Source organism: Ahaetulla prasina, chromosome 2, assembly GCF_028640845.1.
Source record: "Ahaetulla prasina isolate Xishuangbanna chromosome 2, ASM2864084v1, whole genome shotgun sequence".
NCBI classification, from domain to species: Eukaryota; Metazoa; Chordata; class Lepidosauria; order Squamata; family Colubridae; genus Ahaetulla; species Ahaetulla prasina.
Genome location: NC_080540.1, coordinates 160,708,903 through 160,727,505, shown reverse-complemented (window position 1 = coordinate 160,727,505; position 18,603 = coordinate 160,708,903). Strand labels below are relative to the sequence as shown.

The window sequence follows — 18,603 nt, the reverse complement described above, 5'->3', positions numbered from 1 at the left end:
CAAAGACCACAGTGGGGGCAAAAATTCAGAGTTATTTCTAATGCCAGAGGTGGAATACTGAAGTATTGATTATCACTGGACTTGGAGCAGGAGATTCAAATCTTCACTCAGTGATCCATGATCACTTCTTCTGGGAAGAATAATTAAGAAAATGGAAATGGAGAGTCAGTGGGAGTCTGGGGAAAGGACCATACCTGCATCAGCTGAAAGGACCAAGAGGTTTCTGCCAGTGGTGGGCTGCTGCCGTTTCGAACTGGTTCAAGCGAACTGGTAATTCTGACGATCAGCTGGCCCCGCCCACCTGCTCCCGGCCCTATCCTGTCCTATGTTTCCTTCTATCTGGCTCAGCTGATTCACATGACACAGCTGATTTCCGCGTCTCCGCTGTTCTACTTACCGGGGCTGCCTTAGAAGGTAAGCAGCTGAGCTTCAAATTGCTGTATTTTGAATGTTGCACGCAGGCGCGTTAGGCGCATGCGCGAAGCCTGTGCTCGCGCATGAAGCACGCGCTCACAGAACCAGTTGTTAAACCGGTTGCAGCCCACCACTGGTTTCTGCCTGTTCCCACTCCTCAACAGGTCAAACGACTCTACCAGCAACAGAATAATCTGCAAAATGTGTCGGTTTTTACATACCTTGGAACTGTACAAATTTACTATCTACTTGAGGGAGAAAACACACTCCTGCAGAACAGCCAGGGACGATCCTAAGCCTATCTCACTCATGGGTTGGAAACAAGATGAAGACAGAATCATGGGGATATGGCAGTCTATAAAGAATTCATGATCCTACTGTTAATAAATACAAATGAGGAAAAGCTCTCTAGGTTTCTGGGCTCTTCTTTCTATACCCATTTGTCTTTCAAGGAGCCTGCTTGTGCACCGCCAAAAATTGTGGAGCTCTATACTCTCCAGCAAATAGTGTGAAATGCAAATGGGTCTGATTGTTATATGCACATGTAGGGAAAGAACACAGCTAGAAGAACACAACTTTCTATTGTTTTGGCTGCGTACAGCACAGGGGTGAAAGGCTCCTGGTTCGGACCGAATCGCGCGATCCGGCAGTGATCTTGGCTGGTAGTTCGGAGAACTGGTAGCAATCACAGTGCAAGGCTCCACCCACCCGCCTGCCCGTCGTTACTTCCTGGTTTTAATGAATGTGTTTTGTAAACAGAAAGGTTTTGCGCCTGCACAGAGGATGTGTGTGCGCATGTGACACACGCACGCCTGGCGCATGCACTTCTGAACCAGTAAGGAAGGTAAGTAGATTTCACCCCTGGTACAGCAGGAGACCCTAGAAGTACTGGAGAATCTACTGATTTTGATGGCCCTCTTTATTGGCACTTTTGGGTCTCATCTGATGAACTGACATATTCCTCCCAAAGGAATTCTGATTGCGTTTCAGAATAAGTTCAAAAACTCTCATTCTGAAAGAATTTTGGGAACTTAATCATTTTGGGAGGAAATGGAGGTTCGAGGGAAAGGGGAACATTTGTACACACTCTTGTTGGCCTGGGGATGGTTAACTGGGAAGCAAGAAGGAATATCCCTTGAGCATCAGGGGCAGACATCAAAGCAGGGCACACGTCACAAAGTAAGCACAACTGCATGCAATGGGTGCCATGGCGCACACACACACACACAAAAAGAGCCCACACCTGCCACCGCCGCTCATTACCTGTTTTATAAATATTTCTTAAACTACCAAAGGTTTTTAATTTCCACATTTTACGCTTGGCTGCAGTGAGTCCGGAGGGGAAGCAGGAAGCAAGAGGCAGAGAAAGAGAGGGGAGGAAAAGAAGAAAGGGGAGAGAGTTCAGAGGAGGAAAAGGAAAATAATTAAAAAAAAAAAAGCAGAGGCTATCAGAACTCCCAGACCCCTGGATTCGGGCACCAGTGTGGGGTGGGGGTGGGGGGTGGATGCGTGAAGCACTGCGAGGGACAGTGAGGGAGACAGCTGTGAAGGGCACGGCCCTGTGTGGTGCAGACTCAGAGCGGAAGTGAAAGGTTTGGCAACAGTTGCTTAGTGCAGGCAGAGCTAAGAGAAAAGGGTGGGAGTGGGCCGCCCCTCTGGCCATGGCCCAACCCCTTCTCAAAAGGAGAGGACCGTTCCTTTCCTTTCCAGGGGTTGAAATAGGCAGCATGGCCTCCCCACAGCCTTGGCTAGGATGCTCCACCCCAAATTCCCCTCATTGACTCCCATGCTACTTTCCCCGCACCCAGTCAGGCTTGTTGAAAACAATCATCTGGCCTTTGCATGAACATTGGGAGGCATTCTTTTGAGTTTTGCGCCTCTGACACCCCAACCATCCTGGTTACGTTTCAGTTCAGGAAATAATGATCACCGTTCAAGCGTTCCTCCCTTCCTGCAACCGAGAGACAGGATCCAGTGCAACCCCCAGAACTGTGGAAATAGCAATAGCGATAGCACTTAAGCTTATATACCGCTTCACAGTGCTTTTACAGCCCTCTCTAAACGGTTTACAGAGTCAGCATATTTTGCCCGACAATCTGGGTCCTCATTTTACCCACCTCGGAAGGATGGACGGCTGAGTCAACCTTGAGCCTGGTGAGATTTGAACTGCCCAACTGCAGCTAGCAGTCAGCTGAAGTAGCCTGCAGTACTGCACTCTAACCACTGCCCCACCTCGGCTCATGCTTAATCCTGAAGCAAACATGACGCTCCCACTCCTTTTTTTTTAAAAGTGCTAACTACATACCGATAATCCTCGACTTATGACCACTATTGGGACTGGGACTTCAGTTGCTAAGCAATGCAGTCATTAAATGAGTCACACCTGATTTTACAATCTTTTTTGTTGTTGTTGTTGCTATGATTGTTAAGTGAATTCATTGACTTCGCTTGTCAGAAGCCGGCTGGGAAGATTGCAAATGGCAATCATATGACCGGGCGACACGGCAACCGTTGTGAACACTTGCTGGTTGCTGGCCGCTGAAATTGTGATCATGTGTGCATCATGTAAGTGCGCTGCAACAGTCTTAAGTTGAAGGACTGGTTGTAAGTCACGTCTTTCAGTGCCACTGTAACTTTGAATGGTCGCTAAATGAATGTTCTTAAGTTGAGGAACACCTGGCTAATATTTTGCCTAATTCAAGACTCTGCCCAGTAGAAGAGAGTCTTTGTTTTCCTGACACCCCAGCAGAATATGATCCGGAATCTAGCTCCCCCCACCCCAAATGACTCTGTTTACTGTCAATGGTAGCAGGGCAATGTCTTGGTTGGTTGGCTTTGTAAAGAGACATCTTAAAAATACACATTACGAAGGGCAGCCCAGCCTTAATTGCCATCTGAGAGACAAGCCTTTTCTGCATTAAAAACAATTTCACTCTAACGCATAGGCATTTTATTTTATTTTAAAGCGAATGGATCTCTCGGGATCCCCAGCTGATGGGGCCATTGGTCGTATTGGCTGAACATTCTGACAGCTGCAGGCCCTCAACCTGGAGAGAACACCAAGCTGAGGAAAATCCCTCTAGAGATGCCACTCTAGTTTCTCTGTCTATTTCCTTGGAAACCAAGAAACCAAGATGTTCTAACATGCCCAGTAGACAGCCCAAACTGTGGTTAAAAATGGACTCTTCTCAACTTTCCGAATCATGACTGAGAGCAGAGGCCTCTTACCCTCTGCCTGACCTGCTGATCCCTCAGTTTTGGATGGTGTGGTGAGCTTCTTCCGCCTGTGCTTCTTTCTGTCAATCATAGGAGATGGAGGAGGATCTTTGCCACTGCTGCCAGGACTGGATAGTCCTTCTGCAGCCATGGATACTTCTGCAGGAACAGGTAGGAGAAACAGATGATGTGTCTGCTGGCTAATTTTTCTCACTGGATCAGAGAAGCTAGCCTTTCTTGGCATCTTCTCTGCTCCTGGGGGGGGGGGCTTCTTGTTTGTTCTGAACTTACCAGCTTTGGAAGAAGATACCGAGCGCTGCAAACGCTCCGGTTTGCCTAAGAGCTTGACTGCTGGGTCAACTGGAGGATTCAGCAGGCCCGGACTAGGGCTAGCTACGGAGAAGAAGGAATAAGCACATGAACCTGTTAGAATCAATATGTAGCTGGTTTGGTCTTGTTACAATATTTGGCATCTCAGATAGGTTTGATCTTAAACGCCCATTTACTAGAGGTCTTTTAAGATGGAGAAGTTGAGAATGCGACCAGGTGTCTCCTGCATGCAAGTCGTACACACAGAAGTAAGTTAAAGCTTGTAATGGGATTCTAATTTCTTTGACCAGAGCTGAAGGATGAGGAGGACACTAGGAACCTGGAGGCGGTTAATCAAAGAGTGTTTTTATGCTGGACTTCAGAGGAATCTCATCAATACCTAGGACTGAGCCTGAAGCCATCTTCCAATTTCCCAGTGACTATAGTAACACATCTCCCATTAGCTAACGGTGGAAGCTTTCCATGGGACACAACTAAAGGGTTAATTATTCCAGTGGTGGGATTCAGCCAGTTCGCAGCACTTCGGGAGAACCGGTTGTTAACTATCTGAGCAGTTTGGTAAACTGGTTGTTGGAAGAAATCATTAGGGCTGAGAACCAGTTGTTAAATTACTTGAACTCCACCACTGATTAGTTCCTTTAAGGATATTCTGAAGAAACATTTGTAGCTGCCATCCTGATATTGTTGAGATAAACCAGCATTATCTCCTGTCACAGCCCCCTCCATCCAATTTTTAAGAAGTATTTTTATTTTTTCAGGCTTATAAGCCTTTCTCGTTGATTCTAAGCATCATCTTTGGAAATTTAGATGACAAACAAATGATTAATCATAGTTACCGTACTTTTCAGAGTATGATGCCCTTCCCCCCCCAAAAGAAGGTGGAAATGTTGGTGCATCTTATAGACCGAATACAGCCATTTTTGGCCTCCTGAAACCCCACCCTGCGCATCCTGTTTTTGCCAAAAACAGGCCCCTTTCCAGCAAAAACAGGATGTGCAGAGGGTTTGGGAGGCCTGCAGAGTGCTCCTGGGGGTTGGGGAGGGCAAAAACAGGATACATGGGGAGGTTTGGGAGGCCAAAAATGACCCATTTTTCACAAAAATGGGACGTGCAGAGGTTTTGGGAGGCCTGCACAGTGCAGGCCTGCCTGTGGAGGGCAAAAATGGGACACATGGAGCCAAAAAACTACTTTTTTCTTGTTTTCCTTTTTGAAAACTTGGTGCGTCTTAATATTCCAGTGCGTCTTATGGTCTGAAAAATACGGTATATCAAAAATAATAATAGAGCAAATCAATAGGAAAAGAAAAAAACATTTAAATGCCCAGGAACACTACAATCAATAAACCATAAATTAAAATATTCTTCCTCACCAGAGGTAACAGGAACAGCCAGGTTTTAATGGACTTTCTAAAAGCCAGGGACCATTCCAGGGGTGATATCCAGCAGGTTCTGACAGGTTCTGGAGAACCGGTAGCGGAAATTTTGAGTAGTTCAGAGAATTGGCAAATACCACCTCTGGCTGGCCCCAGTGTGTGGTGGGAATGGAGATTTTGCAATATCCTTCCCCCAGGAGTGGGGAGGGAATGGAGATTTTGCAATATCCTTCCCCCAGGAGCGGGGAGAGAATGGGGATTTTGCAATATCCTTCCTCCAGGAGTGGGGTCAGAATGGAGATTTTGCAATATCCTTCCCTCAGGAGTGGGGAGGGAATGGGGATTTTGCAGTATCCTTCCCCTGCCACGCCCACCAAGCCACACCACGCCCACCAAGCCACGCCCACAGAACCGGTAGTAAAAAAAATTAGATTTCACCACTGGACCATTCTAATATCTGGGCATGAGCTACTCCAGAGGAGAGAAGCAATAATTGAAAAGGAAGTTTTCAAGATCCCTGCAGATGGCTATCTCTGAGCAAAGCGGCCTGGACTGAGCTCACTGCTTAGTCTTATCCATGGCCAAACCATCCCCAGTTTTACCACCCATGAACAAGACAGCAAAAACTGGTGGTCATTTGGGATGACTTTTCATTTTTCCAAATAATGTTCCAGCTGCCATTGAATGGGAAGGTCTCCTGTAGATGTCACTATTGGATTATTATACAGTGCACAGTTTCTGCACTGGAGCTGCAGGGTGGGGGAGGGGGGGCGGGGGTGTGTGTAACACATGGCTTTCCAGCTTTATGAATTCAATTTGAACAATCACTTGCTTCAATCAATGTTGCAGCTCAAACAGGAAGCATTAGGAATTTTATGTCAAATCTGATTTGGTTTGATGTTCAGCTAATTGTCCCAGATTGAACATTAATCAGAAAAACTGCTATTTGATTATATATGATATATTTCCCATACAGTAGGAGAAATCTGCAATAATGGCCAAAAGCCAGGAAAGCCAATGGCTTTGGATCATTCATTTGCCAAATTTGCGTGAAAGAGAAAGCAGTCAAAGTAGCTGTCCTTAGAGGGTGTCATTCCGTATCACATTTTCAGCAGAAATTATGTAAAGAAAAGCGTGATGCTAACACATGACAATCTTCCCAAGTATGTAGCCTCACAGATAACACACATTAATATGCAGCTATACAAAAAGTATGTAGATGTGATATATATATATATACAAACTGGTTGGACATAACTTCTTATCCTGAGCATACTAGAGGAAAAAAAAAATCCGTGCTTAATCATATCTGCTTTCTCTCTCGTCCTGCTTCCTCCCAGGTAGAATTCTGTAATGCTTGATGATAAGGTAAAGGTAAAGGCTCCCCTTGCACATACGTGCTAGTCGTTCCCAACTCTAGGGGGCAGTGCTCATCTCCGTTTCAAAGCCGAAGAGCCAGCGCTGTCCGAAGATGTCTCCATGGTCATGTGGCTGGTATGACTAAACGCTAAAGGTGCACGGAAAGCTGTTACTTTCCCACCAAAAGTGGTCCCTATTTTTCTACTTGCATTTTTTTCGTGCTTTCGAACTGCTAGGTTGGCAGAAGCTGGGACAAATAATGAGAGCTCACCCTGTTACGCGGCACTAGGGATTCGAACCGCTGAACTGCCAACTTTTCGATCGACAAGCTCAGCATCTTAGCCGCTGAGCCACCGCATCCCTCTTGAGGATACCCTTGAGGATACCCTCATTTAAAAACACCACCTGTTGTTCTTCATAAATTCTTCCTATCATATTCTTGTGGGCTGTCGCCAAGTAAGGTTAAAGAAAAGTGTGACTACTGGCACATTGTAGTGCAAAAGGAGGAGGAGGAACAGTGTACAGAACTCTCCCTCCTTACTCTTACACAGAAAACTGTAAATGAAGGCATCGCAATGAATCACAGTGTGAATTCGCAAACAGTAATTATATACACACCTTGGCTGGCAAAAAGCTTGTAATATTCCGCCCTGGGCTATTTTATCAGAGTCTTAGTTCTCACTGTCACAATAAGAGTGCCCTGCCACTCAGCTTGGCAGGCCTTTCTCACAGTACTGATGCCAACCAGCACCTGGGTCCTTTCTCCCTATGTCTATTTTGTCTGAAATAGCACAGCTCACTTACTACTGCTGTCCCCAACTCCAACGCTGCTCATGTCTTTCACCAGGCCGTTGATACTTGAGGAGGCACCACAGGCAGAGATGGCTCTGGGCGGGCGTTTGCCAGGTACTTTTACAGTGGTGCGAAGGAGATCCATTTCTTTCCCATGGGTCCCATGGATATAATCCTGGGGAGGCAGGAAGAACAGGTGGAAAAACTTAGGAAGCTGGACATCAGCCAAACATGGGCTTTGAAATGGTCTTATTCTAGAATTCTTTAACCAGCCTGAGAAGGTGTCTTGAACCTGTATTTCTATCCAGGTCATGTCAGATGCTATTCACAATCCTTAGGGCAATTATCGTACACACACACACAAAAATATGACACGGTCTAGAACAGTGATGGCTAACCTTTTTGGTGCCAAGTGCCCAAAGCGCGCACATGCACCCTCAAAATGCAATGCGAGCACTTCCCATGCATGCGGCCCGCCCCCCATGCATGTGCGCACATCCCCCCCTCACCATTTTTTTAGCTTCCAGATTGGTGCAGGAGGCCTTCCAGGCCCAAAATGAAGCACGAGGGGGTTGCGTGCGGCACCCTTGAGCCCCGTTTTGGCTTCCAGGTTGGTGCAGGAGGCCTTCCAGGCCCAAAACAGGGTGCAGGGCGGGGGCGCATGTGCATGTGCCCCACCCCCTGTGCAGATGGACGTGCACGTCCCCTGCATGTGTCACACCCCCTGCGCATGAGCGACACAGACCCGAAGACCAGCTGGCCAACGGAAGGCTCACGCGCATGCATGATGGAGCTGGGCTGGGGTGACAGCTGGCATGCCATAGGTTCGCCATCACGGGTCTTCTTTATCTCTGTGCACTTGGATGTATTTGATTACAACTTCCACAATTCCCTGCTATCGTGGGGTCTGACATCAAATGAAGTAGGAGGAAGAAAGTGGATCCGGGGAGAGGAGTGAAATCCAAATGACATCTTGCCCATTTCACAAATCAAAGGTTTTTTTCACTATATTCCTCAATCAGTTTTGACTTAAGGGATCCATGAAATGGCGCAGCCAGTCATATATTCTGAGGTTACTTTCCTCTAAAAGAGTGCTTGCCTTGGATAAACCTGTCCCCAAATTCCCATGGAATACAGCGAGAATCAATACTGTGGAACACAACACCGATCCTTCATCGTGATGAATATAGTTCAATTATAATAAGGAAAAATAGGCTGGCCAGAGATTATGGGAACTGAAGCCCAACACTTCTAAAAGGTGCTACGCTGAGGAAAGGCTGTATTTCAAGGTTTTAGTAGCTCCCTTCCTGGCAGAAAAATAATGGGGATGGATACATGCTTCCTGTAGCTCAGTGGTTCTCAACCTTTATAGTGCTGCGACCCCTTTAATACAATTTCCCACAATATGGTGACCCCAACCGCAGACGGGGGGAGAAAAGCGGCAAACTGTTTTTTTGAATTTATCACACCTGAAGCCCTATTGGCTAGCGATCTGAACTGCTTGCGATTGCCTTGAGGACGGAGGCATTAAAGCGGAGACTCCTCCCCTATTAAGTTTATGGTGCCTGAAGCCAGATTAGGCTAGCGATTGGGAGTGATTGCAGCTGGCTTGAGAGGGAGACATCAGAGCAAAGATTTCTCTCTTTTTTAATTCATCGCCTGAAGCCAAATTCGGCTAGCGATTTGAAGAGCCTGCAGCTGGCTTGTGGAGTCAACCATTGGAGCGCGATTCTTCGACTCGCAAGTATACTTCCCATATTTCCAATGGTCTTAGGTGACCCCTGGCAAATCATCATTCGACTCCCAACGGGGTCGTGAGCCACAGGTTGAGAACCGCTGCTGTAGCTAAAGTCTTCCAGTTCACTTCACAGGCTGTGTTTTTCTCCCAAGGGTTCCTATCAAAATCCTACCAATTTGCTTATTCTGTGAATCAGATCAGATCATCTAGGGACACATGTCACACTCTGTTCTACTGACAAGGAACTTACATTAATGCTGGGGTGATAGAAGAGAAGACCATTACTGGACAGAGTGACATACTTTTTCTTCCACTCCTTGTTCAGAGAATTCCCACTTCGTTTCAGCAAGAAGCTCTACCAGGAGACACAACGGTCATTAGCCAAGCCAGCCAAGTCATTCGTTTCGTTTACCTTAAGATCAAAGCGGCTGGGGACAGTGTACATAGTACGAGAAAAAAAGTAAGATGAAAACCAAGCCAAAAAACCAACGTAAATTAAGAACAGCTCAAGAAGGAACGAAAGCTGCGACAATATTTGAAAAGCTGAAGCCAAGTTAGAAACAGAGATGTTTTAGAACAGGGGTCTCCAACTTTGTCAACTTTAAGACTTGTGGACTTCAACTCCCAGAATTCCTCAGCCAGCAGAGTTGAAGTCCACAAGTCTTAAAAGTTGACAAGGTTGGAGATTCCTGTTTTAGAAAACGGCTTTGACTGGAGGGACAGGAAGGAAGACACAACGGAAGGCAAGAAAAATAAAATAAAATCCCCCATAAAAGCCTGGAAAAATGAAGCAATCTTTGGGTAGCATTTCAACTTAATGAAGATTGCCCTGTGCCTTCCCTGACTATGGAAAGCATTAACAAACAGTGCTCAAGCCAAACGAAAGAAAGAAAGGTTTACCTGTTTGATGGGTATAGCTCTCCCACTGCCCGCGTTTTCACCTCGGCTATCCAGGCTCCTCTTCTCTGTATCACTCCCTCTGCGATTCTACAAGGAGACAATTCAAATATCTCGGCTGACTTTATGAAAGAGAACAAAAAGACTCCAGCACCTCTCCACCAGTAATCAGCAACCAGATCAGCATAGATTAACTCCAAGGTCAACTTCAGACCAACAATTACCGGTAAATAAGCAATACCCCAATCAAGAAACTGCCAAGGAGCCATCAGTAAACAGCCCAACCAAAGAATCCCTAAGATCACCCCACCCCACCCACACAGACAGGCAAGTCACCAGTATATAAACTGACAGGAAACGTCACTCCTTACTAACACTGATGATGTTACCTAGTTAGGGTAGTGAAACATCTGCAAAAAAACAAGCAAGCTCAGAGAGCACCAAGGACCCCTCATTTATGAACTGCACTGAACTATGGCTTTCTTTAACCCTGATTTACCGGAAAAGCCATCAATATAGTGCCCAAAATGCCTTGTTGGTACCCTTTATCAGGAGACATTCCTATAAAAATAATTCAAACTGAAGCACTTTAAAAAGGGGGTACACCAGAGGTGGGTTCTACTTACCTTTACTACCGGTTCGCAATAGGACCGTGTGGGATCCGGACCCCCGGGCCTTGAGTTTGACACCCCTGCTCTAGACCCCACACAAACCTTACCAAAATGATAAGTGATCACGCTGAGCATGTTTGTAATTGACTTTGCCATGGGAACTCCACTGCTGAGCTTGTCTATCATTAGATCATCTTTGAAAAGAGGGTCGGGAGACCAGAGAATCCAGAAAAGGGCTATCAAGATTGGAAGCTGGCATCTACGAGAACGCAGGCAGAGACAGATCCATCCCAAAGCCCTGCTCTAAATGACTAGGAGAGGAAAGCAGCTTCTCTTCACCCTGGATAAATCAATGAACAGCTGGAATCTGGCCAAATTTCCTTATAATGACTGTGTCTTGTTTGACCTGACCAAGGTCATCCAGCCCTTGGCTTTCTCTCCTTATTCTTCCATTCTGATGGACTTCTGCGAGAAACTCACAGTGAACAGGCTGGTCCGGCGTTTGGTCCCACGTTGCAGGGAGCTGGGTGTGCCAATAATTGCTGAAGCCTCACTGCGCAGCTCCCGATGACTGATATTGGGCGTGGAAGGAAGGGATGAAGAGTAGTCGCTTGTATGACCACCATTACTCGCCTAGAAAAGAATCCAGAAAGACTTATGCCTAAGAGAAAGAGGAGAGCACCAGTATAAGAGCTATCACCCAGGGGTGAAATCCAGCAAGTTCTGACAGGTTCTGGAGAACCGGTAGCGGAAATTTTGAGTAGTTCGGAGAACCGGCAAATACCACCTCTGGCTGGTCCCAGAGTGGGGTGGGAATGGAGATTTTGCAGTATCCTTCCCCAGGAGTAGGGAGGGAATGGGGATTTTGAAATATCCTTCTCCCAGGAGTGGGGTGGGAATGGAGATTTTGCAATATCCTTCCCCTGGAGTGGGGTGGGAATGGAGATTTTGCAGTATCCTTCCCCTGCCACACCCACCAAGCCACACCATGCCTACCAAGCCACACCCTCAGAACCGATAGTAAAAAAAATTGGATTTCACCACTGCGATCACCTTGATTGCTAGGTGTTCATGCATAGTTTTACTTTGTTTCAAATATTCATGAGTGTTTGCTCAGGTAATCAGTAATTTAATTTAATAGTAACAGAATTGGAAGGGACCTTGAAGGCCATCTAGTCCAACCCACTGCTCACGCAGGAGACCTATACTAGGGATTCGAGCAGCCAAACTGCCAACCTTTCTGATTGACAAGCTCAGCGACTTAGCCACTGAGCCACCTAGGTTACATCAAGTTACATCAACCTAGGTTACATCAAGTGGCCACTGAACCACTTGGTTACATCAAATGTAAATGTTACATCAAATGTAACCTAGTGCAAGGCAGGTAGTCCTCTACTTACGACCCCAATTGAACCCAAAATTTCTGTGGTTAAGTGAGACATCTGTTAAGTGAGTTTTGCCCCATATTTTGTCCTAGTTGTTAAGTGAATCACTGCCATTGATAAGTTAGTAACACCGGTTGTTAAGTGAATCGGGCTTCCCCATTGACTTTGCTCGTCAAAAGGTCGCAAAAGGTGATCACATGACCCTGGGACACAGCCATGGTCATAAATATGAATCAGCTGCCAAGCATCTGAATTTTGATCACATGACCTTGGGGATGCTACGAAGGTTGTAACTGTGAAAAATGGTTGTAAGTCACTTTTTGCAGTGCCGTTGTAACCTTTGAACAGTCCACTAAACGAACTGTCGCAAGGCGAGGACTACCTGTATAGTACTATTCCCATTTCACCTGTCATTTGCCAAAACTCAGTTGGTATGACCGCTGGGCTATCAAGATGTCTCAGAAAGATAGAGCTGCTTCCCAAAATATTTTCAGCCATTCTGTCTGCTGTCTGAGCTAAAGACAATTTGCATGAAACGCATGTAGTCAAGCATTTCCTGCCATCATCATCATTTGTGTTATTCCTTCATGCCCTCAAACGAAAGTTTTGAAAGTGTTCCTGCCTCTTGCTGTGGGGCCCATGGAGCCCAGCAATAGGCTATCCTTGCCCCATGGGAAAAAAGGCAGAACCGAGGCATCTGCTTTCATAGAATTGCCACTGAACCAAAGGCAAAGATCTAAGAGCCAGGACTATCTCATTAACTTTGCATAGAAACTGCTAGTTTGGGCTCTTCTTTACTGTTATATTGTGTTTTTAATATGTCCCGCCTTCTTAAGTATTTGACAGGCAGCCTTATAATAATATTAACAACAATATATGAATGGAAAACTATGGCTGTTTTAATAGTGTCCTGATAATAAATACGATTGTCTTTGACCTTGCACAGGATCAGGGCAAATTAGGCCCATTCCAGCTTTTTGGGAAAAGGGAAGCTATTTAAGGCAGTATTTTTTCTTCTTTGGTCTTCCATCTCTGGGTATCTTTGGCTGTACAAGTCTCTTTGGGAGTTTCTCTCTCTTTTAGTTGGGTTTTTTCCAATGATGACATAAAGCTAGAGATGCAATCCACCCCTTAAAAAACAACAACACCTAACTAGCCAAAAATGAAACTGGAAAGGTTAAGGGGAAAATACTGCTTCACTTTTTGATCTTCCTTTCATTCACGCCTCTTGAAGGAAGAAAAAAAAAAGCCAGCGTTTTTTCTCCCATTTCTATTTTCCTCCAAACCTTCACATCTCTACATATTGCACAGATTTACCCTAGAACAATCCCTGATCAACACTACAACCTTTGTTAACCCTGTTAGTCTTCCCATCTGCCTGGCAGACAATCTAAGGAAGGATTTTCATAGGATGGCACATGAACTGCAGGATATCAATTTTGATTTTTGTTTACGCTTGTTTTATATATTTTTTACATTAATCCCAAAATTGATTTTAGATTTTTTTGAGATCTTTAATTGTTGTTTTTTTTTTAAATCATTCAGCATCTCTGATTCAAACTTTACCTAATTGATATTATGGCAGCTAAGTTTAAGGATATTTAAATTTACCTGAATAGCTATATTACATGAGGCGCGCAGAGGCTCTGGGAGGGTGAAAAATGGGCCTACCAGAAGTCTGGAAATGAGCCTGTTTCTGGTCTTCCGAGGGCCTCCGGTGCCTGGGGGAGGCCATTTTCGCCCTCCCAGAGGCTTGAGAAAAGCCTCCAGAGTTTGGGGAGGGCGAAAAACTGGCTCATTTCCAGCCTCCGGAAGGCGCGTGAAGCGAACTGGTTGTTACAACCAGTGAATTGCACCATTGACTACAGGCAGACTTTTCTCCAATCTGAGGGTCCTTTGGACCCCTTTTTCACCTTTTGCACATACCCCAAATGGGAGTGATTTAAATCTCTGAGAAGAGAACCCAGTGTCTTTACACCAAGCCAGCTTCTTCCTTCCAAGATACTAAGGACCTGGGGACATTTACACCCTTTCTGAAGAAACATGATTCCTGAAAGGAAGAAAAAGACACGGTCTATATTTGTACAAGGCAGATGCCACCCACCGGTGTAGAAACTGCGGAATGGCTGGGCGTGCTGGGCAAAGATTTGCAGGATGCAAGCAGCTGCTGTTGTTTCTTCATGTTCACAATCTTCTGGGCAACTGGAATAGGAAGGGAGAGACGGGTAGGAAAGTCAAATGGTGGCTAATGCTTTCCAATTTGGCCCATCCAAGAGCAATGCAGAGATCTGGCATAAGAGAATTGCGATCCTGTCCAACCCTTAATTTGCTCCCCCCTTAAGGACCAGGTCACAAACTGAACACATTTTTGATACTCCACCCACTCGCTCTGTGAACCCATCTAGCAATTATCACTTCAATGTGTTGTGATCTTGTACTAGAGGGAAGTATGCGAGAACATAGTCATATGCGTGGGACGGATCATATGTGTCTTTCTGTGAAAAGTCCCTGATGGGAAGATAATGATCAGGTTAAAATAAAACACAGTGTGATTAGCCTCACTCACATAGACACATTCTGAAGATGTTCTTCCCTCCAATCCTGGGTTATACTATAAATATGCAACTCTTATATCCTTTACAACAGGAGTCCTCAATCCCCAGTCCATGGACCGGCACAGGGCCGCGGCATGCCAGAAACTGGGCCGTGTCAATCAAGCGAAGCCCCATCTGCGGGATGTAGGCAGCACACAAAACCACGCCCCCCTGTGATCCATGGAAAAACCTCTTTCCATGGAACCGGACACTGGTGCCCAAAAGGTTGGGGGCCACTGCTTTATAATACCAAGCTGATTGTTCTTGCACTTTATAGACATTTTGAAACCAAGAACACTCAGGAAACAGCAGAAGAGCCATTACAGGAATGAAACCATACGCAGGCCGGTAACTTATCCCCACAGCATCTTATCTCTGTAACTCTCAGTCTGAAGCCCCCACGTGTCCAGTATTAGCAGTTTGCCTCAATATTTTATGACACGAGCATTTCCTCTGAAAATGTTGAACTCCTCCACAAGCCCTTCCCTTTGCCTTTGGTTGTTGAAAGTGATAGGTCTCAGGGGGCTGACAGAGTGCGAACTCAACACAAGAAGAGAAGGAGCGGCTCTAGGTCAGCTTCACTCTCACAGTCTACCTGTATCATGTGTATTGAACTTTTCTCTTGCTCAGAATGGTAAGAAGCGACTCCTTGGAAACAACAAAATAAGCATACTTTTTTGGGGGGGCGAGGGAAAGTGACCTCAGAAACCCATCATACAAATGTAAACTAATAGATGACACAAATTTAAACACTGGTGGAAAAGTGTGCAAGTACTATTGAGTGTGCGTGTTTTGCTAATATGATTTATCACTTCTGTAGCAGACAATAGGAACCTGTCATATCTAGAGTAAAATATCAAAAATACAGTCCCCTTGCCATACTACTTGCAGAGTTTATATGTTGGGAAGAATGTTTGTTTTCACACACACCTGTTTTTGTTGGCATGACATACAACTTGGCCTCCCTCTCTTCTACCTACTCAGAATACATTCTAGGTAGATATTCACCTTCACTGAAGACCCGATCAACATTCAGCCCGTAAGTGGCGCAGGTCTCATAGTAGAGGCAACGGCGCATTTCTGTACATAAAGCCCGGGCTCGGGAATCTTCAATCACACGTGGATTGCTGGCACTGATTTTGTCTGAATGGAACAAAATAAAATAAAAATAATTCCCCCTCCGTGTTTCAGGTGGAAAGATACGTGGTGTAATCAACAGAAGGTTTCTTCAAATGATCTTGCAGAGTGTGCACTAAAAATTATTTCTCTGCTTTATGAACAGTCAGGCTGTGTTGACTTCGTTCAAACAAAACACATTCTTGCATTAATTCTCATTCTGTAAGCTTTTAAAATACATGTAGCTAAGGCTACCCTAAAACCAGAAAAAAAAAATAAGGGCAGTATACATTTCCTTTGCATGAATGAGATGCATATTTTATCTGCTGGCCCATCCCTGCTATGAGTTTTCAAAGTAGTCCGCTGTGCTATTGTTCCTGAATGTCTCCGCTTCCCTCTTGATTCCTGAACTCAGTGTGCCTCCTTAGTCCAGTTCAGCTCTTGTCAGCAGCACTTTGGCACAGGTGGACGTGTGACCTAGAAATAATAAACCTGTTTGGACTTAATTTTCCTTCTACGCAGCCTGCCTTGAAGGATCATACTGGCTTCTTTGGAAGGGATCCAAGTCAAAGCCTTTACAAGGCATTACCAAACCCACTTCGGTGTCTGGAAAATACTAGGGCACTGGGTCATTGTTAAGTAGCTGCAGATGTCCTGAATGCTAAATGGAATTCCTAGATCAAAATGAGGTCTCTAATCCCACTACAGAACAGTCAGGGATCTACATACAGTATGCTATTATTGCACTAATATTCAGAAAATGGAGGTAGATCGCTTCTTTTTATAAGTGGATTGCAGAGCAATCACCTAATAGAACCTCGTAAACTGCACAAGGATTTCCAGTGAACAAATACGCTTTGCAGTACAGAGCTATCCATAATTAGCACAAGTGGAAACTAGCGTATAATTTAAGAATATAGATGAAAATATCTGAGAGCGCAGAATTTCAATTAGTTGAGTCTTTTTAAATACAACTGTAAATCGATTAATTAAGAAAAGAATAGTTAAATAACGCTGGAGAGCAGCTTCATCATTCTGGGGGACCCTGGCAGAAGACGATCTGTGCCTCTCCAGGAAAGAGTGAATGATGCCAATCGTGAACAAGCTATGCAAACAGAGCACTGCGAAGAGTGCTTTACTCTAATGACTCATTCAGTGAAGCTCAGCTACACATCCAGTTCATTATGTGGGTGAAGGATGCCTTCATTTTCCATGCTAATATTGTCCAATCACTTGCCCTATCTTTTTACTTTATTTTTTACATTTTAATTACAATAAATATATTGCATATAAATGTATATATGTATACATTTATAATGATACAATTTATAACATTTTATAAAATTATATATAGAGATATATTTTATAAAATGTTATAAATTGTTATCAATATAAATGTATACTTTACATATATATATAGCGGACGTGGTAGCTCAGTGGATAAGACGGTTAGCTTGTCAATCGAAAGGTTGGCAGTTCAGCAGTTTGAATCCCGAGTGCCGGGTAACGGGGTGAGCTCCTGTTACTTGTCCCATTTTCTTCCAACCTAGCAGTTAGAAAGCACGTAAAAAATGCAAGTAGGAAAATAGGGACCACCTTTGCTGGGAAGGTAACAGTGTTCCGTGCGCCTTTGGCATTGAGTTATGCCGACCACATGACCATGGAGACATCTTTGGACAGCGCTGGCTCTTCGGCTTTGAAATGGAGATGAGCACCGCCCCCTAGAGTCGGGAACGACTAGCACATATATGCGAGGGGAACCTTTACCTTTACCTTACATATATATATATTTTTATGCAATATATTTTATATTATATATGTGTGTGCATGTGTGTGTGTGTACATAGACATACACATACATACATAGATACACATATTTAATTATAACAAATATACTATTATTTATATTTATTTATATAAATAGTTTGCATTAATTCCAGGTAGCATCTTGGATCCATTTTCACTGCTCTTCACGCAGATCAGAACTCCATAGCTCTTCCATAAAGGTACCATAAGTGCTGAATGGATGGAAAAATCATCCACTCTTTTTGGAACTCAGTCAGTCAGTGAAGAGCCAAGGGGTGAACAATTGACTTAGTAATGAATAAAGGGCAAGACCAAGGCCGCAGAATCTCTCTACCTGGAGATTTGACTCTGTTTTATTTAAACAACTCCCAGTAGGCCTTAGAGCCCTGCTCGGCTCCCTTCACTTCAACATCTTCTGGAGCCCTTAGAGTGCACTTCCTTTTTTTTATTATAATTTTTTAAATTATAAATTTTAAATTTTTTAACACAAACAAACATAAAAATCTCATCAATCCAATTACAATGTTTTGGTGGGGTATTAACATATCTTCTTGTGCAATTTCAAAATAAACGTTTCTTTCATTCATCTGTCTTACATTGTCCAGGTCTGTTACTCAATTAATTTTTAATTAAACAATGATATTTTATCTTGTAACATTATTCATTCCATTCTCCTAAATTAGTTTAATTCAGATTATTTCTCTTGACCTTAACCTTTCCCAATTCTTTTCTACATATCTTTCCTTCTAACCAGTGATAGAATAAATCCCATATTTTGTAATATTGTTTATCTTCTTGTTCTCTAATTTCAAATGTCAATTTACTCATCTCTGCACATTCCATCATCTTCCTAATAATTTCGTCTTGCAGAGGTAATTTCTCATTTTTCCAATTTTTAGCAAACACAATCCTAGCTGCTGTAATAATATTCACAATCAAATATTTTAAATCTCTACTATATGTTCCAGGTAT

General features: G+C 44.2%; 1 protein-coding gene across 2 annotated transcripts in view; it reads right to left on the bottom strand.

Moving 5' to 3' along the window:
- AGAP2 (ArfGAP with GTPase domain, ankyrin repeat and PH domain 2) overlaps window positions 1-18,603 on the bottom strand; it is a 201,412-nt gene that overhangs the window by 10,274 nt on the left and 172,535 nt on the right. For both annotated transcript variants that reach the window (XM_058168147.1, XM_058168146.1), the window contains exons 6-13: window positions 15,718-15,852; window positions 14,220-14,317; window positions 11,211-11,363; window positions 10,123-10,209; window positions 9,473-9,577; window positions 7,497-7,659; window positions 3,922-4,023; window positions 3,643-3,789 (exon numbers count right to left, since the gene is read on the bottom strand). In XM_058168147.1, coding sequence (XP_058024130.1) covers window positions 3,643-3,789; window positions 3,922-4,023; window positions 7,497-7,659; window positions 9,473-9,577; window positions 10,123-10,209; window positions 11,211-11,363; window positions 14,220-14,317; window positions 15,718-15,852 — 990 coding nt within the window. The remainder of the gene's footprint in view (window positions 1-3,642; window positions 3,790-3,921; window positions 4,024-7,496; window positions 7,660-9,472; window positions 9,578-10,122; window positions 10,210-11,210; window positions 11,364-14,219; window positions 14,318-15,717; window positions 15,853-18,603) is intronic.